Source organism: Protopterus annectens, chromosome 8.part0 (genome assembly GCF_019279795.1).
Source record: "Protopterus annectens isolate FY-2018-M chromosome 8.part0, PAN1.0, whole genome shotgun sequence".
NCBI classification, from domain to species: Eukaryota; Metazoa; Chordata; order Ceratodontiformes; family Protopteridae; genus Protopterus; species Protopterus annectens.
In genome coordinates, this window is record NC_056741.1 from 74849640 (window position 1) to 74874653 (window position 25014).

The 25014-nt window shown below is 43.3% G+C and overlaps 1 protein-coding gene across 1 annotated transcript in view; it reads left to right on the plus strand.

Annotated features, from left to right (window-relative positions):
* PHB2 (prohibitin 2) overlaps positions 1-25014 on the plus strand; it is a 303055-nt gene that overhangs the window by 82616 nt on the left and 195425 nt on the right. Inside the window, exon 6 of the mRNA XM_044079628.1 lies at positions 21160-21289. Coding sequence (XP_043935563.1) covers positions 21160-21289 — 130 coding nt within the window. The remainder of the gene's footprint in view (positions 1-21159; positions 21290-25014) is intronic.

A 25014-nucleotide genomic window follows, 5' to 3' on the forward strand; every position in this document is an offset into this window, starting at 1 on the left:
GCAATCTGAGGGTCATGCTGCTCAGTGCTAGAAGTCTAAATCTCAAAATGCACTCGCTCGAAACATTCCTTAAAATGGAGAACATCGACATTTGTGCTGCAACAGAGATCTAGTTCAAAGCAGCAGAAAGCACCCCTGCACTACCAGGCTATAACTCATTCCACACCTTTCGGCCCCAGAACTTGGACCAAAGCTCCAAAGGCCATGGTGTTTCCATATTCATAAAGGATGTGCACACCTCCAGACTGGTAGCCCAACACAACGCATCAGAGATGCTTCAGGTGCAGCTAACACTGGGTAAGACAGCGATTCAGGTTGTAGCCTCCTTTAAGTTCCCAACCATGCCCCAAGACTCACTCCACATACCTAAGTACCCTGGAGAATATTAGGGTCCAACCTAACACACTCATACTGGGCGACTTCAACTACTCCTCCATTAACTGGGAAGACTGCTCATGTACCAATGCACTTGCCCAACATTTACTGGAATTCATTAATTCCAATGCCCTGGACCAGCTCATTCTTACCCCCAGTAGATGTAGCAACATCTTTGACCTGGTCATTTACTAACATGGGCGACTGTTGCTCTGCACCAGTAGTCACCTCATCCCTGGTTAGATCCGACCACAAACTAATCACCTTAGAAATCCCCCCCCCCCCTACAAAGGTAACCACCATGAAAAACTTTTCCAAAGCTAACTTTGGGCTCCTAAAAACATAGGTGGCTAACCTCACGGCACCCATGCAAATAGAAAATAGTTGCATGAGCACCGAATCATACACCAGTGCACTGTACAAACACGTATACAAATGCATGGATCTTGTCATACCCAATAGAACCAAGATGCTCTCCTCCAAAAAAAGGAAGTCAATCTAGCGGTCTCCTGCCACAAACTTTACAGCAGAAGGAAGAAACTGATGTGAAGGAAGAAACTGATGTGGAGTAAGGTTAAGTCCCAAGACTGGAAAAACTCCCTTATCAGCCTCAACAAAAAGTTAAGATTCCTCATCAAATCCTTTAAAGCTAGCTATGAAAACAGAATTGCTGCAGATAATAAAGACAACCACAAGGCCTTCTATAGTTATGTAAAGAATCTACACGGCAATACCCAAATTTGCTCTGAGCTACTGCACAATGGTACCTCGTATACCGAGCCAACTAATATTACCACTATACTGGCAGACAGATTCAGTGCCAACTTTACCCCCCCCTCCAAGGACCAATCACAATACCAGTAGATTTCCAGGCACCCAGTATTACTGCTGCACAGGTTAAAACAGCGCTGTACAAGGCCAAGAATACAGCTTTTGTGGGGCTTGACAATATCCCTGGCTGTGTTCTACATGAACTACAGGGTGAACTGGCACCACACCTGTGTGCCCTGTTCAGTCGCAGCCTCACCTCACGCTTTGTCCCTACCGAATGGTGCATTGCTACAGTCATCCCTCTCCACAAAAGAAGAGCGACTACAGACCCTGCGAACTATGACCCTATTAGCCTGACTACTTTGATATGCAGAGCTATGGAACACGTCGCCATGGACCTAATAAACAAAGATGCAGGGAATCTCCAAACTCTGGATCCCACACAGTCTGGTTTTGTGAAGGGTAGATAATGCATGCTCAACCTAGTCAACTTCTTTGAGTTAGTCACCAGAGCTGTGGATGAAGGCAAGTTGGTTCATACAGCCTACCTTGCTCTGGCCAAAGCCTTTTATACCATTCCCCACTCAGGAATCCTAGAAAAACTAAGCTAGGCATCAACCCCTATATCACTAGATGGGTTGCAAACTAGCTCACAGATGGAACCCAGTGTGAAAGTAGCTGACTCCAAGTCAGACTGCCAACCATTCACGAGTGGAGTCCCACAGGGTTCGGTCCTGGGTCCACTCTTGTTTTGGTATCTACTTCTCTGAAGTCCAGGCCAACATGAAGGGACTCTGTCTGACAAAGTTTGCAGACTATTGCAAGTTGGGAGCTATTAATACCCCCCCCCCCCCAAGTGATGACATCCTGCAGAAAGGCCTCACTGAGACCAATGACTGGTATCAGAATCATGGCCTTAACTCATTTACTCCAGTGGAGCTCAGGAAGTTTTCACTACAACTTCCAATGAGCTGAGCCTAAGACTTTTGACAGTCATATTATGTCCTTGCATTGCAAACAAATGCTCATATCTCTGGAACCATAGGGGTTATGAAAGAAGAGCACAGCCTATTTTTATAGTGGTAGTATTCTTTAGGTTCTAGGTCGTAAACCAAATTTTATAACCTACAGTAAACACATTAATTATTACCTTTGTAATATTTTGTAAACGTTTTGTAAGCAACTTACAATATCTCAGCAACCCCTCAAGTTGTACACATACTGTCAGCAGCATTTTATTCCTCTAGCTGAGAACTTTCATATGAGGCTGAGTTCTGTCTGCATTACTTGTTGAGACATTTAGAAAAATGTGAAAATATTTATATAAATTAATATCATAAAATCAATATCATAAAAACAATTGTTAATATCTCTATCTGCACTAAACAGAGATAAAATATTAATGCAGTTGAGTTTGCCATTGTGTAAGCTTTAATATGCAATCTTTTCAAACATTGTACACAGCATGGTTTGGGCATTATTGATGCAAATATAACCCAACAACTAGAAGCATCAGTAAGAGTTAACTGCAGATGCACCTGGAGGAGTCAGTTCGGATGTAATGCTCAATTGTAAAAAATGTGTCATCCCCTTTGGGAAAAATTCGGTTCCCATGAATTACCACATCGATGGTAGTCCACTGAACACAGAAGGCATTATATAATTGATCTAGGAACACAGATTGACAGCAACCTCTCTTTTGATCACCACATTGCCACTGTGGTCAGAAAGTCCTATGTGGCACATCTCATTACTAAGGGTTTTACATCCAGGAAGAAAGACGTGATTGTCTCCCTCTACTCTTCCCTCATTAGGCCAATCATAGAGTACAATGCCCCATTTGGCATGTACCTCACTAGACGCCTGCAGCAACTGGGGAGGCCACATAAGTACCTTACAAAGATGATCCTAGGCCTTTGTCCTATATGGACAGACTCAAAAAAACTCGCGTTATTTTATTGTCTCATATTGCCTACTAAGAGGCGATCTGTGACTTACAAAGCGCCATGTCTGACCCAGCTCTGTTAGAAATGCTACATCTAAAGAAATCCCAATCCCTCCACACCGCATGCTCCAGAGACCTCAACCTCATTACTACAATTAACTGTCCATGCTATGGAATAGACTTCCCATACATGTCAAACCGAGCACCTCACTGGCCTCCTTCATTAGAAATCTTGAGTGGATGGGAAATAGAAAATTCACCCCGGGAATCACTCCAGTGGCTCTACTTGACCCCGGGAATCACTCCAGTGGCTCTACTTGATAGGCACTGGGAACTAACGAGTGACACGATGCCAGAGCACTTGGGCTAGGCTTGTAAAGGCTCCAGGGCAATTAGCCTAGTACACACCTATGAACATATGAGACAGAGTACAGGGATAGGGCCTTGAGTCTATCTGCATTCGACATATTACCTGCACCCTGTATTCTTTTAGTGAGAAACCTTTGTGGACGTTCCAGTTGGTGGATATGCCTGGTTAGGTACATACCAAAGGGGGCATTGTACTCGATGACAGGTCTGATGAATGCCGAATACAGTGGAACAATGACTTCCTTGGACTTAGATGCCATACCTTTTGTTTATAAGTTGGACAACCTAGAATGATTTCCTCACCAATGTAGACACGTGATGATCAAAGGCTAGATTACTATCCGTGTGTCCCCAAGTAAGGGATGTGTTGTCAATATGATAGTTACCAGGGATGGATGACTTCCCAAAGGATACTGTTGTGCATTTCTTGGCATTTAGTTTTAGTCCATGGTTCTGACACCAGTTGTTTGTATCTGCCCCTCCGGAGAATATTTGTGTCCTCTGCAGATAGTCAGCCAGAGACCACTGACATTGTCCTTAACTTCTGAAAAGGAGAGTTCCAAGGATTGATCCCTGAGGGACTCCACCTGTGACTGGCCTCTTTGTAGAGGTAGAATTCTAACTTCCTGGGTCCTGTCTGTGAGCCAGTTGGCTAGCCAATGGGTGACATACAGGTTTGTACCTAACCTCTTGAGTTTGACAACGCTGCTTGAGTGGGGTATTGTATCAAGTGGCTTGGCCAGATGAAGGTAGGCAGTGTGAACAATTTTGTCCTCCTCCATTGCTTTAGTGACTTTCTCAAACAAGTCCACCAGGTCGAGTAGGCATGATCTGCCCTTTACAAAACCAAACTGGGTTGTATCCAGTGTCTGGAGATTTACTGTTTCTGTAGTGATCATCTCCATGATAATTCTTTCCATGGCTTTGCATACAAGACTAGTGGGTCTGTAGACGGCCAACCTTTAGTATAGAGGGATGACTGTTGCCTTTCTCCATTCATGATGCATGAAGCCTGTTTGGAGGCTACAGTTAAATAGTAATTCCAGAGTCCCTGATAGGTAGCTTCATGCTATTTGGAAGGCATCCTGGGATATTGTCTGGGCTCATTGATGCAGTGTTCTTGGCCATGTGAGACCATTAAGGACTCCCTCCCTTCTGTACTTCATCTGTAGTTCATGCTTGCTCTATTATCCAACATTTAATTTTTTGTTTATGTAAACTGATGCATTCATCATGACAAAATTGTCTTGAGACTTCTGTTATTTCAGATGGTGTTGAGCTCATTTGTACTGTCTTATATTTTGCAAACTCACAGTTGTCTTTTTTTTTTTTGTACTATATTTCCTCTTTATTTTATTTAGCCTGTATCTGTAACCACTGACCAACCAGTTCAGAGCAGACTTGATCTAGGCCAGAGTCGTATCTGAAAAGGGTCACTTGACCATTGTGTATACCTAGTTAACAAATATGAATGAGTACCTGTGTGTGACCACTAAGGTTGGCGAGCTGAGCCCCGTGTTAGTGCCACCTCTGGTTAAGGAGCAGTAAATGGTACTCTGGATAAGTACCTGTGTTAACAGTATGAGTACCTGTGTGTTAACAGTATGAGTACCTGTGTGTTAACAGTATGAGTACCTGTGTGTTAACAGTATGAGTACCTGTGTGTTAACAGTAGTATTCTCATAAAATACTGCTGGGATACGAGTTAAACAGCTAAGTCTGACCACAGGCAGGTAAAGGAAACAAGTGTGCCTAGGGGATGTAAATTAAAAAGTCTGATAAAATTTCCATGTAGAAACACAAGTCTGAGAAATAATTGGCAGTAGTGAATCAGTTTAGCATACCGGAGAATAGAGAGAAGAAAAAAGTTAAAAATGTAATTTTTAATCTCCTAAAGAATTATTTTGTGCTATGTTCAGACTTGTAGGTTCATAGGTTACTAAGCTAATGGCCCTAGTGCCTTTATAAGCATAGCCATGTTAAAACCCATGTACCCTAATTGACCATAGTTAGATGGTTATTTACAGAGTGATTCTATGATCAGCACCAACCACCCCTGTCTATAAGGGACATAGGTTCCACCCGGGGTGAATTTACAGTCACTTATCCATTTAAGGTTGTGCTTAAATAAGGGTCATTGGGGAGCTCTGCTTCATGTGCTTTGGGAGCTTATTCCAGAGGACTGGCAGTCTCTGGGAGATATGTCTGTCCAATATGTTTTATTAATGTCACTGGCTAGGTTGAGATCCTGGAGTGAATGACTCTTGTCCCATTTGACTTGTGGTTGTGCAGCATTTCCATTAGGAATGTGGGCGGCACAGTGGTGCAGCGGTTAACGTTGTCTCCTCACAGCAAGAGGTTCTCTGGTTCGATTCTTGGCTGGGGTGCCTTCTGTGTGGAGTTTGCATGTTCTCCCTGTGTTCGCGTGGGTTTCCTCCGGGTACTCCGGTTTCCTCCCACATTCCAAAGACCTGCATCTGGAGCATTTCTCCCCGGGCCTCCACTGAAAACAGGCTCTGTGGAACCTAGTCAGACATTCCCGGTCAACAAATGTTAAATTTAAATAAATAAATAAATTAAAAATTAGGGCAGAGTCTGAGAATGTTCTGAAGGCCAAGCACAGGTTGCCTCTCGACACCCTGTATAGTACAGTAACAAAGTATACAGTCTTCATTTTAGATCATGTTTTGGAGGCCCTGGATTCTTATGGTTAGTAACCTCTGTGATTACTGTCGGAGTCTAGTGAGATACATACAGAAGGGAGCATTGTACCCAGTGGTCTGATAAGGGTTGAGTGCACTAGAATTATAACCTCTCTAGTCTTGGATGCTATGTGCAATGTAGACTGCTTTCCTTACCACTATGGATACATGGTGATCGAAGTTTAGATTGCTATCAACTTGTGTTCCCAAGTCTCGCACCACTAGGTTTGAGCTTAGAGGGGTGCTATCTATATCATAATTAACAGGGGCTGCTACTTTGCCAAAGGGGATAATAAGGCACTTTTGGGTTTAGTTTTAGTCTGTGAATTTGGCACCAGTCATTTGTCTGCGTTAGCCCATTCTGCAATATAATTATATCATTGGGGGACTCTATGATTGCTCCCAGTTTACAGTCATCTGCAAACTTGGTAAGCCACAGGCCATCTACTTTTACCTGGATCACAGAGAAATAGATTCCAAACAGCAGAGGGCTTATCACAAATCCTTGTGGCACTCCACTGGTAACTGATCTATTGGTGAAGGTGGACTCCCCAGCTTTGACGGTGTGTTTTCTGTTGGTGAGCCAGTTGGCCACCCATCTAGTGATGTATGGGATAATCACCAACCGGAAGAGTTTCTCAGTGATCCCAGAGTGGGGATTTGTGTCAAAAGCCTTGGCTAAATCAAAAAGGTGGGGTGTACTGCTTCACCCTCATTCAGGGCTTTGGTGACATTAGAGCACTTGTATGACCTGTTCTGTGGAGATGCTCTGTAGAGGACTGGTATCAGGAAATGCTTTGGGGTATGGCTGGTGGGGATAGGGGGTGAAGCTATTGCCAAATCTGTCAGCTAGCAGGTTGGCCTTTACCTCAGGTTCAGTGTAAGTGGTACCATCCACTGCACGTTCAGTACACAGCTGGGCATTCCCTTTTAGGTTTTGGATGTAGCTACAGAACGCCTTGTGGTTGTCTTTAGCTGGGGATGCTAAGTTAGTCTTGTTACTGGCCTTACAGATGTGCGATTTGCTTGTTCAAGCTATGGAGGGCATTCTTCCTCTGAGTAAGTTGCCTCTTGTTCTTGGATATCCGTTTCTTTTGTTGTATAAGATATACTTGTCCACCAAGGTGGCTTGTTTTTTCAGGAGGACCTGGTTTTCGTCATGTCCGGGTACAGCTGAGTCAGTGCATTTGTTTAAGTGACCGTATAGGGAATTTGCATACTCCTCTGCATGGGAGTCATTGTTAGCTATGTTGGCAGGGGCTCTGAAACTTTTATACCATCACTTAGCAGGCTATAGCTCGCTTTGGAGGAATTTTTCAGTTTTTTTTTTCTCCTGTAGAGGGTGTTGGGTCTGATCTTTACTTCAAATGAGACTGATTTATGGTCTGACCTTACCAGGGAGGGCAAAACACCAGGGGTAGTACAGTGACCCCCTTGTGTTGGTGAGTACTAGGTCTAGGACATTCGAGCCCCTTGTGGGGGCGCAGACCAACTGTTCCAGGGTGTTTAACAAAATCCAGGAACCTTGGAATGATTGTGTTTGTGCTCACGTAAATCACCCAGTCAGTGGAAGGATTGTTGAACTCTCCCATGACCAATGTGTTTTACTGTACACTAAGTGACTCTAGCAAGTCCAGGTAGGCGCTGTGCTTCTCCTGGTTCATGGTGGGGGACTCATAGCTAGCGATGATGTGGTTGGGTATTTTGCCTATAGTTATTTGGATCTGGAGTTGCTCAACAGTGTCGTACTGTTTTTACCAGTCTCAAGGTGTATTTGGATTTATTGAAGATGGATACACCTCTACCTTTGGTTCTTTCATGCTTGTTTTGTGGTCTGTAAAAATGTAAACCTCAAAAGTAAGTTGATATTACAGTGTAGCAAATAATCTGGCATCATTATGAGCCAAGGAAATACTGTCCCATCTACTGCAGTGTAAATCGAGCCTTGATAACTTTTCTTGGAGAAGTAATTTTAATTTAGGCCTGCCATGTCTTAGTCGCACTCAGCAATGTTCGGACAGTTTTGTAGGCTAACTAAAAATAAAGGTTGAATCTTCAATGTAGTGAATGTGCAGATAGTGATTTTATGAAGTCCATTAATTTTGATCTTGAATTTGTTCAGAATTCTCTTGAATTCCACCCATTTCCCTGTGTACATGACGTGTACTGTGCCCTTAAACCCCCTAACACTATAAAATGAATAAGCAGACAAGTAGCTGAAGCACAAGTTCCCCCCATGCACTGTTTAGGTCTGAGAAAACAGGTTAGTGTGGGAATAGTGGTTTAGGGGTGAGTAGGCTAGAAATATGTCCTCACCTTTGATCTGCTGGTTTTTATCTCCAGATGCACGTCCACACAACATAAATGTAGTCAAAAGTGAAACGAGCTGAAACTGACGCACTAAATACATCCTGAATTTCATTTTCACACAATAGAAGGAACTTTGAGGTGGTGAAGCTCCCCTGAACATCCCTTTTAATTGTTGCAGTAGTTTTTGCTGCTCAAAAGTTCTGTTGAGCGACTGAGAGAAGCTGAATCTAGTTCTGTTTGTATAATTTGAGCACTAAACCAAGGCCTTTTGTTGGAGAGGGTTCCCCTGCACCCCAGTGGCAGGAGTGTGCAGTTAGAATTCATCTGATTAAAAGTTGCTGGAACAAGGCTCAGTTTTGAACTTTTTTATTGGTTAATTTGTTTAAATCGGTTTGCTACATAAGCACCACATTTGCGCAGGTTTGCGCATTGTGCACTGCTGAACAGATTAGGGCACTGTTGGCAGTTAGACACACAACACTTTTGCATGCAAATTTTCCCTTAGTACTCTACTCGTGTTCCATCTGTGAGTTCTCACGATTGTCCCTCACTGACGGGTGATACAGTCAGTGAAGCTCCTGAGGTATCGGCACGGATCCTACCCACTAGCCCTTCATATTTTTTGTTGACTTCTGATCTGTACTTTACCTGGTCTTTCTATCCTCTCCCTGTTTTATGACCACATTAACTTACCTAGCATTATGGACAGACAATTTCCCACAGTTTCTCCAGCCAGCCTGGTCGACATGGGCATCCAGAGACAATGTAGTAATTACCTCATGTACACTGACAACCCACTTCTTCTAGATCACACAAATTCATTATGTGAGAAATGCATTTATATCAAGAACCTGGTGAGAAATGCATTTATATCAAGAACCTGGTGAGCAAGACAACCCAGATTCCAGTTCGTTATCTGATACTAAGCAAGATTGTCCGCATGCACATCTCACTTCCTGCATCTACCAAACCAGTCTAGCCCCTAAAGCATAACATAAAACCAAACCTCTTAGTCATAGGCAATTCAGTTGTGAGACGCACAGATGTCCCTCTCACCGGGTTAGGTAAGGAAAAGTCAGTCGGCTGTCTGTCAAGTGCCAGGATCTGCCACATCACACACGCACTCAAATCTCTCACCAAGCACGTCATGATTCTGTCATAGTCCATGTTGTTGTTAACGACTTGAGACTTGCCTCACTGTACTAACAGAGCTCTCTGGTTTGTGTCTTGGGCAACATGTCCCTAGCCGTAAACACCCTAGGATGATACCTCAGTACAAACAAAAAAAAGATTGATTTCAACAATTGGCTTAAATTCTGGTGTCATTAAAAGGGATCCAGTATCTGTCGGCCTGGGATGATATGATATTGACAGACCTTGAAGCACTGCCAGAGATGGTCTCAATCTGCCACCCCTGGGATTTCGGTTACTGGTTAAGGCTCTTGCCACCCCCATAGTGCCTTTTTTCGGCAAATCACAAGAACAAAATTCACGAAGTAAAAATACCTTCTAAAAACAACCTCAGGGTTATGCTGCTAAATGCTAGGAGCTTAATCCAGAAACTGCACTCTCTGGAAGTGGTCCTTGCCTTGGAAGATACTGACATTTGTGCAGTCAGTGAGACCTGGTTTAAGGCTGTAAAGAGCATCCCAGCTGTACCAGGTTAAATTTCCTTCCACACGTTCAGACCACAAACTGAAAGCATGAGAACTGAAGGAGATGGTGTATCAATATTCATTAAAGATAAATACACATAGATTGGTTAAACAGCACAATTTCCTTGAATTACTTCAGGTGCAGTTGACTGGAGTTAAAACCCCTCTTCAGGTCATTTCCAGCTATAGGACCCCATCCATGAATTAGGACATCCACCCAGCCAACTTGGATATACTTGAGTCGATTAAGATACAACTAAAGACCATGGATTTGGGTGACTTTAATTACCCATCCATTGGTTGGGTAAATTATACATGGTGCAACTCACTTGCCCAAAGATTCCTGGACTTTGTTCATTCCAATGCCCTGGACCAGCTGGTTGACAGACCCACAATAGGCTCAAACAGCTTGGATCTGGTGCTCACTAACATGGGGGAAGGCTGCAAAACCCCCAGTGCCTGGTCATCCCTGGTGAGATTTAACCCCAAGTCTTTCTTACTATATAAGTAAGTACAACACAGGGTCAGTCTTGTTGTAAGTAAGTGTAACACAAGACCTCCCCCCTTAGCAACAACTAGACTAAAAAAGTTCTCCAAGTCCAATTGCAGCCTCTTACATGATGGCATAAATAGCTTCCTAGCCCCTTCCCCCACTGATGGAGCAGGCACCTATCCTGAGTTCTACACCAATGCTTTATATGAGCACTTATCCTGAGTTCTACACCAATGCTTTATATGAGCACTTATCCTGAGTTCTACACCAATGCTTTATATGAGCACTTATCCTGAGTTATACACCAATGCTTTATATGAGCACTTATCCTGAGTTATACACCAATGCTTTATATGAGCACTTATCCTGAGTTCTACACCAATGCTTTATATGAGCACTTATCCTGAGTTCTACACCAATGCTTTATATGAGCACTTATCCTGAGTTCTACACCAATGCTTTATATGAGCACTTATCCTGAGTTCTACACCAATGCTTGAGCACTTATCCTGAGTTCTACACCAATGCTTTATACGAGCACTTATCCTGAGTTCTACACCAATGCTTTATCGAGCACTTATCCTGAGTTCTACACCAATGCTTTATACGAGCACTTATCCTGAGTTCTACACCAATGCTTTATACGAGCACTTATCCTGAGTTCTACACCAATGCTTTATACGAGCACTTATCCTGAGTTCTACACCAATGCTTTATACGAGCACTTATCCTGAGTTCTACACCAATGCTTTATATGAGCACTTATCCTGAGTTCTACACCAATGCTTTATACGAGCACTTATCCTGAGTTCTACACCAATGCTTTATATGAGCACCTATCCTGAGTTCTACACCAATGCTTTATATGAGCACCTATCCTGAGTTCTACACCAATGCTTTATATGAGCACCTATCCTGAGTTCTACACCAATGCTTTATATGAGCACCTATCCTGAGTTCTACACCAATGCTTTATATGAGCACTTATCCTGAGTTCTACACCAATGCTTTATATGAGCACTTATCCTGAGTTCTACACCAATGCTTTATATGAGCACTTATCCTGAGTTCTACACCAATGCTTTATATGAGCACTTATCCTGAGTTCTACACCAATGCTTTATATGAGCACTTATCCTGAGTTCTACACCAATGCTTTATATGAGCACTTATCCTGAGTTCTACACCAATGCTTTATATGAGCACGTGTCCAATTGTATTTACTGCCGTACCTGATAGAACCAAAGCAAGATCTTCAAGAAAAAAAACAGGCCTGCCTGGTAAACACCTGCCGTTAATAGGCTATACAGTAGGAGAAAGAACTTACTTGCTGCCTAAAAGGTAGAAAGGCAAGGTCTCAGAAGTGGAAACATTCCCTCCTCAACTTAAACAATCAAATAAGACTCCTAGTGCAGTCCTGCAAAGCTAACTATAAATCCAAACTAGCTTCCTAACTAAGGATGACCACAAGGCGTTCTTTATTTACATCCATAACCTCAAAGGTAAGGCCCAGATTTCCACTGAACTCATACTTAATGGTACTACATGTACAGGACCTGTGGATACAGCAAGCCTGCTAGCTGACGGGTTCAGTGAAAACTTCACTCTCCTGTTCCCACTGCATATACCGCAAAGCATCCCTAACACCTGTCCCCCACTTGCTATCTCTGAGGAGTAAGGCAAAAACACAGCCTGTATAGGACCAGACAACATCCCAGGTTGTGTTCTGCATGGGTTAAAACAGGAATTAGCGTCACCATTGGGCATGCTTTTCAATCACAGCCTAAGTGCTAGCTTTGTCCCAGTGGAACGGAAAACAGCTACCATCATCCCTTTGCACAAATGGGGTGCATCCACAGACCCCAGGAACTATAAACCTATTAGCCTGACCAGCCTTTTCTGCAAGGCCATGGCATGAACCATCATGGACCAAATGATATAGAAAATTTCCAAACACTCTACCCCATCCAGTTTGGCTTTGTCAAAGGGAGAGCCTTTTAAACTTGGTGGACTTCATTGAGACAGTTACCAAAGACCTAGATGAAGACAAATCTGTGCAAATGGCCTACCTAGACTTGGCCATAGGCCTTTGACACAATTCCTTCTTTGGCATCATTGATAAGGTCACCCAGCTGGGTTGCAAACTGGCTCACTGATGGAACTTGAAATCTGAATAGGGGACTCCACCTCCTCCATCAGACTGTAACCATTGTTGTTCCACGGGGATCGGTTCTGGGACCCCTACTGTTACTTCTCCGAGGTACAGGCTAAGACTAAAGGACTGTGGCTAAGTTTTCTGATGACGCCAAACTGGGAGTGAATACTGAAACCCATAGCTATGTCAACATCCTGCAAGAGGGTCTTACACAGACTAATGACTGGTGCCAAAGTTGTGGTTTTAATGCATTTTTTGCATTGAGTTTATCATCCCCTTTCAGCAAGGGTGTTCCTGTAAACAACCACATCAATAGCAATACCTTATGCACACAGTCAGTGATGAGAGGTCTGGGCACACAGGTCGACAGCAACCTTAACTTCAATCACCATGTCTTCACAGTGGTAAGTTAAGGGTGTTGCCTCCAGAAAAAAAGGTTTTAACCCCCCTATACTCTTCCCTCATGACCCCTATACTCTTCCCTCATGAGGCCAGTAACAAAATAGAGTTATCCCTTTGGTATATTCTTTTCCAAACATCTGCAGAAGTTGGCGAGACTACAAAGGTGCTTTACAAAGGAAATTCTGGGTCTTGTCTTAAAGATCTGCCTTATGTGGACAGACAAATTGTCACTTTATTCTGTGCTGTACAGACTGCTCAGAGGTGAACTGACCTGTGCCTTGCATGTAGAGCAGTCTCTGACCCATCTTTAATGGAAATGCATATTTGCAAGTCAAATGGCACAAGGGTCACTCTCTCAAAGGACCGTAACCTGATATGTGACATCCAAAGAACTTGCCGGAGAGACAGATTTGTCTCTCAGAGGTTGCCCCACCTTTGGAACAAGCTTTCTATTCTGGCTAAACAAAGTCCCTCATTGGCCCTATTTAAACCTAATTTGGATGATTGGATGGGTAACTGGAAATTCACCCTGGGGATTCCACCTGTGTCCCTCTTGGACATGGGTAATTGGTGCTGATTTCCATGTCTGCTTGAACCAGACACTCTTGCAAGAGCCCTGGGACTGTTAACCTAGTAACCGCGTATGAGCCTATGACTACAGTTTTGTGATTGCTCTTCCTTGGAGCTCCTCTGTTCTAGATACTCCACCACATTGGCTGCGTTTCTGTAGAATGACACCTCCCAGGGCATTGGAAGGTGAAGCTTCCAGTGCTGCTTTCACTTTTGGCAAATGGATTGTTGCCCATTTTGTGTTTGAAGGATTAGCAGATTTCAGTTTCTGTTGTTGCCATTCCGTCTGCATGCCATCATTCTTTGTATTCACTTTGTCGTACCGTATTGCCTGCGTATATTCTGGTCGCTTGGTATGATTTCCTTGATTTCATTTCCATGCTTGTCCATCCACAACTCCTCCTTGCCCTGCTTGTGGATTTTGTTTTGCTTAAGAAATGCAGTTCTTCATTGTTATACTGGGTCTTGGCTGCCACAAGTTGGACTGTTCCTCTAGCTTTGTTTAGTCATATGCTTCTATTCTTCTAGTCTTTCTCGGAGAAGCGTGATTTTTTTAGCACATTCCATAGTCACTGTAAATATCAGAGAAGGATTAATCTGTCTCTTAAATCTTCCAGTTCCTTAACTAGTCACCCTTCCTTATCTGACACAACTTTGTAAATCTGTGTCTTCCGTGGTAGTTTTCCTCGTATTATGTCCTTCACCTTTCCCTCTACTGCATACAAGGGTAATCAAGTGGGTGCTTGGTTGCATCTGTTTTGCTTCAAGCTGTTTGAAAGGGCATTAGCTCATTTGTTGCTTAAGATTGATTTGCGCAGTTTGCTAATTTTCTGTGAATTGTTATCGAAGCACAGCCTTTGCTAGTTTTCCTCAATTCTAGTCCTACTTAAATACGTTTAATTTAATTGTACTGGAAATACAGTTAGGTGTGCACACTTTACCTGTGACATGTTGAAAGGCTGTAGAGTTAATGTGTGACATCAGAAAGTTGTTGCTGAATTCCACAAGTACCTCTGTAACTGGCGCACATGTAACCTACTACTGGTCACCTCACTGATTTTTTTAAATGGCAGATTCCACATGTTGTATTTGTTTTTTCATAAACCCTTGACTGTTGCACAAGTGCATAATGCACGAATACTTTTCACAGTATTGGTGGTGGCAAGACACATTGCACGGGTGTACCACTGAACGTGAAATCAGCTTTGCCAGTTTTATAGTCTGCATACAGCTCTATCATGTCCTTCTATTCCTATGTTGCAGTATTCATACTGTGGGATTTCCCGCCTCAGGCAACCCGACGTCTGTCTGCTCCTATACAAAAGCTTAAGCCTGGCTACTGTAGATCCGTGGGACGTCATATGCAGAGCCATAAACCAGGAACCATAAATGTGACGTCTGCATGCACAGACCCCAGAACTTTTCAACTGCAGATGACGTTAGCTTTGACCGTTTCGCTCCTATGACCGAAGACTTCAAAAGATAAGTACCTGTTGGGGGGTTTTCTCTCTTTCGTATAATTGAGCTTCGTTGCTGTAGGTTTCCTTTTTAGCTGATGTCTGAGAAAAAGCAAATGTAATTGTGGGCGTCCGATACCGCACAAAGATTCTCATGACCGGTGTGTGTTTTGCTTAGGTAAGAGTACGACCATAAGGCCTGCTCAGTTTGTCAGTCGTTCATACCAAAAACCCTAAGCAGCCATCTGACTGCACTAAATTTGTGTTTAGAGACTCGACAATTAAAATGCCTTCTCTCAGGATGGATCCCGAGTTGTCCGACCAATCCTAACAAATGAGGAAGAAGGCCAAGGTTTCCAGGCCTTCTCCTGATGCCACTCCACCATCAGACGTCTTGCCAACTACTGATAATGGCCAAGGGACACCTGATTACTCTGTCAGCTTCAACAGTTCCTCTGGAAGAGGCAGTTACTGCAGCCACAGATAGCACGTCTGCAGAGGCAATCCAGATGCCAGTCACAGTCGACGTCTAGGGTGAACCATTAGTTGGTCAGCTGACTGAGACCTCTTCTGCTCCAGCCCAGGCCTCTGTCCCTAGGCCTACCCCTAAGCTAACGCCAACAAAAAAAAACAAAAGGCAAAACACTTGAGCCCTACACCTCAAGGAACTCCAGATCAGCAGTCGTTTACCAGTTCTTTAATGCAGGCCTTTATGGCCCTTAGGCCTACAGCCATTCCTCTGCTGAGTCCTAGGCCAGCCTCTGCTTCCTTCCTCCCTTTACCCACTCAACTACTCAAAAGGGAGAAGAAGAAGAGCCAGGCCAGTACTACTCCTCTTCTGAGGAATCCGTTTCCTATGCGTCTCAATTTGCTTCACCTGTGGATTATTATTCCCAGACGAAGACTCCATTGAGGGAGATTCCCCACCAGAGGATATTACCTTTGGGGAAGCTATTTAAAAAATGAAAGAGTATTTCAAGTGGGATATTACCTTGACACCCAGAAAATATATTTTGAATTTTTGCAACTTGAGTCTCCTTCAGCTATTCCTCCAGCGCTTCCAGCTTTCCTGGATGCCTCTAACTCGATCTCTAAGAATCCAGAATCTCAACCTTCTGCCCCTAAAAGGCCGGATAAGTTTTACAAAGTGCTTGATGACCAGAAGTTTCTGGTGAAACCTCTCCTGGCAGACCCAGCAGTTATTGCTGTGTCCCCAGACAGACAGTCTAAGCATTTGCCTTCTGCTTCACTTTTGCCCACAGATAAGGACAGCAAAGCCATGGACAGAATGGGTAAGAAGGTATACACCTCCTCTACCCTGGCCTTCAGGGCTGTCAATTACCAAACCCACATGGTTAAATATGCCCTGGACCTGGTCTCCCAGGCTTTCACCTTGCTGGCTTCTGCCCCAGACTGTCCAACCAAATCTGACATTGTATCAAAACAATAGTTGCACAAGTAGCCAGACACTCCATTAGGTGCAGTTATGATGCAGCAGTGGCCTCAGCCAGGTCTGCTGCCTCTGCATTTGCTTTCACCTATAACCTCTACCAGAGGATTTTTAAATCCAAAATCATGGATGCTCCACTGGACCACAACCTTTTATTTGGGAAGAATTCATCAGAAGTTTTCTAAAACTTACAAGAGAAAAGCAAAGAGCTGCAGGACATTGAGCATCTACTGTTGTCCCCCTTCCCTAGATATTACAGGAACTATCCAGTTAGTCCTTCCTTTGTCAGAAGGACTCCCTCAGCGTCACATCCCTCCTTCCTCTAGTCTTGTAGGTGATCCAGGAGACTGCCCTACTCCAGACCCCCCCCCCCCAATACTCTCAGCCTCCAGCCAAGCAGCCCTTTCCATACAGAGGGGGCCCCACTTCAGCATGACTGTCTGCTCAACTGCCTCTGTCCGCCTGCCTTACCCACTGCCTCCCCTTCTGGAAAACCATCACCTCAGATCTTTGGGTTCTTTCCATCATCCAAAACGGATATTTTCTATCTTGGAAGGAAAAACAAAACCAAAAAGCATTACAATTCTTCCAAAAAAAAAATCAGCTTTGTCTATTCCCTCTCATATTGAAAGAACTCCTGACTCTAGGAACTATAGAACCAGTTCCCTCAGGACAGGAAGGACAAGGCTTCTATTCCCCGTCTTTTCTTAGTCCCCAAAAAGGATGGCCCTTGGAGGCCAATCCTGGATTTGTCCTATCTGAACCTGTTCCTAAAGGTTCCCTCCTTCAGGATGCTCTCCCTTCAAACTCTTCTACCCCTTATTCAGTCCCAAGCCTTCATGGTCACTCTGGACCTAAAGGATGCTTACCTGCACATTCCTATCAGGCCCTCCCACAGGAAGTTTCTGCGCTTCACTGGCCACTCTTCAGATTTTGTTTACACCCTTGTCCTTTTGGCTTGTCTATGGCTCCCAGAGTATTTACAAAGTGTTTGGCCCCAGCCATTGCCTATTGCAGAACCAGGGGAGTCCAAATCTACCCTTACCTGGACGACATTCTCATTCTGGCGTAAACCCATAAGTTCACCATGACTCTCCTTCACTACTTGGGCTTCACCCTCAACCTACAGAAATCCTGTTTTCTTCCTCTGCAGGACAAAGTTTTCCTAGGCTGTGAGATTGAAACAGACCTGATGGGATTCTTTCTCCCACTGGACAAAGTGGAGTCTCTCCACCCATTTTCAAAGCCTACTTTCAGAATCTCATCTCTCTGCAAATCAATTTCTGCAAGTCCTTAGTTTCATGGCAGCTACTATCCCCATGCTCAAATTAGCCAGGATGCATATGAGAAAATTCCAGTGGTACCTTAAGAATGTGTGGTCCCAGAACCAACATCCACTAGACAGACTTATTCCCCTTCTACCCTGCTTAAAAACAGAACTGAAGTGGTGGATTCAGTAAATCATACAGAACCAGGGCATTCCTCTTCAACCCCACCCCCAACCACTCCATTGGACCCCTGCTCTGCAAAAGCAACACATCAGTGTTAGAGAAATGACAGCAGTATTGCTGGCTCTAAAAGCTTTCCTTCCCATCTTGCAACCAGGGCTGCTCCACATTGTGACAGACAACACAACTGTCATGTGGTACCTCAACAAACAAACAAGGGGGGGCAAAGGCATACCCGTTATGCCAGATAACCCTACAGATCTGGGCTCTAGCAGCTAATCATAACCTTTTCCTGCAGGTCTCTTACAACCCCTCTCAGGAAAACCAACAAGCTGACTTACTCAGCAGAACATCCTCTCTGCAACACAAATGGATGTTGCACAGGGATACCTTCCTAAACATCGCCCACCAGTGGGACATAACTCAGGTAAATCTGTTTGCCTCCCCCCAGAACAGACAACTAAACAAATTCTGTACCAGGGATCACACCCTTACTAGCCTGGAGGGTGAATGCCTTCAGTTTGCCATGGAAGGGAACGTTCTGTATGCTTTTCCTCCCTTTCCCTCTAATACAAAAGGTCCTACTGAAGATCAAAAAGGACCTACCACAAATCTTGCTGGTGACTCCCCGTTGGCCAAGGCAACACTGGTTCCTCCGTCTTCTCTCCCTAGCCAAGGGCAATCCCCACAAGTCCCCCCACAAGGTGGACCTACTCGCACAACCAAAGGGATCTCACATTCACCCACCTTTACTTGTGCTGTATCTAACTCTTTGGGTGATCAACTTCTGATCCCTTTCAGACAACATTACTCAGAGGACATGCTCTCAGTCCTGAGGGAGGCCAGGAAACCAACTGCTAGGAAAAGCTTTTTGCCTAAATGACAGAGTTTCTCAATGGTGTTCCCTTAAGGACAGGGACCCTTTTCAGGCGGATCCCTCACTTGTCCTTGGCTATGTATGCAAGGTCATTAAGGAAGGACTACCATATTCTTTAGGAAGGACTAACATTTATTTATTTTATTTATTTAACATTTGTTGACCGGGAAAGTCCGACTAGGTTCCACAGATCCTGTTTTCAGTGGAGGCCCGGGGAGAAATGTTCCAGAAGCATGTCTTTAGAATGTCTTTAACATTCTTCAGTGAAAGTCCACCTTTCTGCCATTTCAGCCTGCTTGCCTTTACAGCCCCCACTGCTTCAAAGACTGGACGTTAAACTTTTCCTGAGAGGGGTCTTGCATATCAGACCACCAAGAAAACCCATCCCTCCTCCCTTGGGACCTCAATTTCATGCTGGAAAAACTCCCCTTATCTCCTTTTGAGCCAGCCAGTACAGCTTCTCTACAAATGTGCACATGGAAAATCATTCTTTTAGTGGCCATTGCCTCCGCTAGAAGAGTGCCTGCACTACAGGCCCTCATGGCCTGTCCTCCTTACACCACCTTCCACAGTGACAGGGTGACCTTGCACACTTCATGCCCAAAGTGGTGAACAAACTATCCTTAAACCAGTGCATTCACTTACCTACCTTCTTTCCCTCTCCAACTAATACCGCAGAGGATCCTTCATTCCCTAGACGTGCACAGACAACTGAGATTTTACTTAGTTTTGTCTAAGTCCTTCAGAAAACTTGACCAAATCTTCATCTCTTTCCACCCCGGGGCTCTGGGTAAGGCAATCTCCAAACGAACCATTTCCTGTTAGATCAGGAAATCCATTCTCTTCTGCTACTCGCATCATGGCAAACAATTGCCGCAAGGAGTTGGGGCTCATTCCACTAGAGGCAGTGGCTACAGCCTCCCTCATGGAAGCAGTTACCTGGTCTGCAGTTCACACTTTTCACAAAACACTACAAGCTAGACCAGGTTTCCAGGGCCAGAGCAGGATTTGCCAGGGCATTCCTGCAGGGATTCTTGGAATTTTAACCATAGATGTCCTCTTCCATGTTGGAGTATTCCTTCCCACCCTCCATACCCCCGTTTTTCTGTCTCTACTGGATGGGTGGTCTTTGACCTCTGTATCCACTCCCTACAAGCTAATCTGCACAGCCCTTCAGGGACATTTGCTCCTTAACTTGTTCTTTTGTACACCTTATCCTGGGCTTCAAGTTTTGAGGTCTGTGCGTGCAGATGTCACATTTATGGTCCCTGGTTTATGGCCCTGTGTGTGACGTCCCACACACCTAAAGTGGCCAGGCTTAAGCTTTTGTATAGGAGCCGACGTCGGGTCACCTGAGATGGGAAATCCCACAGTATGAATACTGCAACATGGAAGCGAAGGACACCTATGGTTATGATAATATTTTACACAACTATTTTTCTTTGGGCTGATCTGAGGCACTTTAAGACTTGGAGTGAATCTGTTAAAACTCTCTGTCCACAGGGAAGAGTAGTGGCAAAGGAACACTGGACCATGAGTAACTTATGTGACACATTTGGCATGTAACATGATACCTTTGTCGTTTATACTTGCCAACTTTCAAAGTTAGGTTTGACGTGTTTAGTATGGCTTGTGTGGCACTGTATTAGAATGTGTTCCTTGGTTTAGAGTTTATCCACAGTATTATGCTGGCTTCTAGATTACTGTACATTGCTGAAAACATTTCGATTTTATTTGTATCAGTATAATGTATAATATGAAGTGCATTTCATTTCGTATTTATGATGTGATTCGTTTACTTGTGAAGCAAATTTCTTGTTCCGGTCTTTTAACAGTTCTGCCCATTAAAGCTCGAGGCCCTAAATGTATGGAAATCACTTTATTTGTAGTCTTTAAAATCTAGCACAGTATTGTATCATTTTACTTGAAGCCTTTATTTACATATTGTTACTTTGTGCTGAAGATAAATTTTGTGGCATGAAAAGTTAATTTAACCTGTAGTTATGACTTTCTGTTTAATGTTCATAGTTTCCTGTTGCTTGTGTGGTCCAGGCTGTATTTGAAAATTGGGTTGCTATACTGCTTCAAAGACCCATAAATAGATGTCAGTCTAATTATTGCCTTGCTGTTTTGCTTACTTCATCTGTTTTATTACTTTATTTTCCTTTGCCATTTACTAGGTCTCTCTCCTAATTCGCCGAGAGCTAACTGAGCGAGCCAAGGACTTTAACATTATCCTTGACGATGTTGCCATTACTGACTTGACGTTTAGTAAAGAATACACAGCCGCTGTTGAAGCCAAGCAAGTGGGTAAGTAGAAGCCAAACAAGTGAGTAAGTAGAAGGGGGTGAATTTGAATGTTAAGGCATTTTTTTTTCCTGCACTGCAAGTGACAATCCAGTTTCCATTAACTGCCAGTATTGTAGTCCTTTCTGTGGAATGTGAACAAAAGTCCATGTTCAGGTTGTGGACCTTCTGCCATAGCTTGATAACACCCATTTGATAATTGGGTAGACCCACTGAACACACTGCCCTTTTTCATGGGCAACCTAGGAATATTGTCTGGTTAAGTGATTTGCTCCAGGTCACACAGTAGACAAATGAGGATTGAGGGAATTGAACCCTGTACCATGGGAACTACAACTCACAGCCTCTGCACCAACTGTCAGACTTTATAGCACGCATCACAGATTCCGTCTCATGTGCACATATACATACAAACACATGCAGACTAAAAAGACACCATATGCATTAGCATGTCTTACAAGCGAGGGGAATGAAGCGTTACACTCCAACGTTATGCATCAGTTTTGCAGGTGTAGTGACTCAAAGAATGAATAATGTTAGGGAGATAATCGCGTGTGCATAAAATCTCCCTTCCTTGCCCATATATCAGATACAGGCAAAAATTTTTAAATAGCAAACTTTGCTTAATTTAACACCCTGACATTCAGGCGGAGAAGATTTGGGGAAAATAAACAGTCCCTTCAGGCCCTGGTTGTAGAGTTGTAGTATGTTTTGTCTTGTCATCACTGCCACTGTTTATGGCTAATATCTTTCCAAGTATGACTGTAAAAAGATGTACTATATAGTAAGATGTACTATATAGTATCAAGGGTAAAGACTGACCCTACTGAAGCAAAAATCGAACACTATATTAGGTGAAGAACACTGCTTTGTTCATTACACTCAGCAGAGGGCACTTTCACAGCAGGAGGTTTATTAACTTTGGTTGATTACTGCTCCCATTTGTACAAACACGTATGTTTCCTCTGGCTTCTGTTCACATTTCTTACTAGAACTGGCATACTTTTCAGTTTCATCTTTAATTGTATTTACCGCAGGCTAGCCACAGACCCGTAACACCAGCTAAGAAATGGACATCTCTTAAATTAATGAAACAAAAAATTGATCCCAAAAGTAAACCAATAAACTACGTTGGGAAGGCAAGACTCTTGAACCAGAAATATTAGTGCTTTCGTTCCCTTTATTTTAATATACTAGAACTTCAGAAAAGAAAAAGACATCCCAGATCATTTTAAAAACATGCATGTAAAAATCATGTGATGTTCAACCAATAAGAGTTTACTTGTTTGTTTGTGTCTTTCGGCTTTTCCCGGTTAGGGATCGCTATAGCGGATCACCTGTCCACTCATGATTGGCAGGAGTTTTACAGTGTCGAGTTGCCAGCCCGGCACGCAACCTTCCACAGAAGGCACATACATGCACACACTCACACCTAGGGCCAATTTAGAGTGGCCAATCTACCTACAGCATGTCTTTGGGATGTGGGAGAAAACTGGAGCACCTGGAGGAAACCTACGCGACCACAGGGAGGACATGCAGACTCCACACAGAAGGCACCTCAGCTGAGGATCGAACTGGAGAACCTCTTGCTGTGAGGCAGCAACGCTAACCGCTGCACCACCCCAGCCGCCCACACTATAGTTTCCTATTAAGCTGTTTAAATCTACTTGATCAAGAACAAAAATAAATACATTTTCTAAAATATTCACAACTTGAATGCTTAGCTAAAGCGTTATTGAAATCTTTTTGACGGATGGCCAAAGTGTGTCCATATATCATTTTATGTAACTTGCAGAAAGTTTTGCCAACATAGTATCTAGGGAAGTTTCACAACATTCAATGTACACTACCCCCACGGGACTCTCAATTAAATCTACCCTTTGCTGTTATAGTCTTGCCTGTGGTTTTGCGGTGAGTAACAGAGCAATTTGTAGAAAATGGTACCAATACCAGTACCTTTAAATTAAGATTCTTACATCTTTCTAATAATGATTTTAACATTGAAATTATTTGTAAACGTGGATTACTACCCAACATTTCAGTCCTTTCTTTGTTTCCCAGGATTATTCTCCAATTATTTGTAATGAAGTTCTTCAAACCCATATCTGTAATAATAGGTAAAGGAAAGGTACATCTAAAATCGGATGTGGTGTTGACCGTGTTTTTTCTGGAAACACTATAATTGGCAGATGCAGCAACATTAGAAGATCTCAAAATAGACTTGGCTTTATCCTGACTAAGCTTTTAAACTTCGTTAATAGCCACAGATAGTAAGTATAAAGGATAATTTGTTTCGAAGAATACATTTTTTAAATCCACATCTGTGCTAAAATGGGATCCAAACTAGTTAACCTACTCGGTCTAATTGCCCTTTTTACGACACCTTTTTTCAATGTGCTGAGGATGTAAACTATGATGGTGCAAACAGTTAAGAAGTGCCCTTCCTGTGCACTTGTTATTAAAGTGTAGGCTCGGATCGAATGAATCTGTTTGCCAGCTCGGATCGAATGAATCTGTTTGCCAGCTCGGATCGAATGAATCTGTTTGCCAGCTCGGATCGAATGAATCTGTTTGCCAGCTCGGATCGAATGAATCTGTTTGCCAGCTCGGATCGAATGAATCTGTTTGCCGTACCCACTCATAGTAAAATGCAAAAATCCAGTACTGCTACTTAAATCAGGACTGAAGGACAAAAATTCTTCCTGTGTACCATTCCAAATGAAAAAAAGGTAGTCAGTGAAGCATTATAGAAGATCATCTTGTTATGTTTTTTTTATATAATATATATATATATATATATATATATATATAATATATAATCGCCTTATCACGAAGAGGTTCACATCTAGATCGAGAGGTCATTGTGCCCCTCTACTCATCACTCATCAGGCCCACAATTGAATACAATGCCCCATTTGGGATGTACCTTACCCGACACCTGCTACAACTAGAAAGACCCCAAAAGTACCTCACCAAGAGGATCAAGGGACTCAAACAGATGCCCTACGCAGTTAGGCTAAAGAAACTCCAGCTCTACTCAGTTGCTTACCGCCTACTCGGAGGCGATCTGTGCCTGACGTATAAAGCCATGTCCAACCCAGAATTAATGGACCTGCTCCACCTCAAGAAATCCAAATCCATCAGAACTACACGCTCCAGTGACTTAAACCTCAGCACAGAAGTAAGTAGAACATGCTCTAGGGACAGATTCATATCCCAGAGGCTCCCCTCACTCTGACATCCCAATCCATGTCAGACAGACCCCTCAATGACCCTCTTCAAGAAGAATCTTGACGTTTGGATGGGACATCGTAAATTTACCCCTGGGCTCTCTTCTGCGTCCCTGCTAGACAGAGGCACGGTAAACTAACCTTTAAATGGGCTGTCTTCTGTGACCTACTGTACAGAGGCACAGTCAACTAATCTAAGAAGGGTGGCGAAAGCCAAACACTCTGGCTAGACAAATGCCATAGGGCAGATAGCCTAGTATCATCCTATGAATATATATATATATATATATATATATATATATATATATATATATATATATATATATTGCCATGACTAAGTTGGCAAAAGCTGGGGCCATTTGAGCTCCCATCACCACATCTGTTTTTATAGACAAAAAACAAAAAAAAAATTTACCATTGAACTCAAAGATGGTTTTGTAGCACTAAATCTAATGAAAAGGATATAATGTTGATGGTATCCGAAATAATACTGGTACA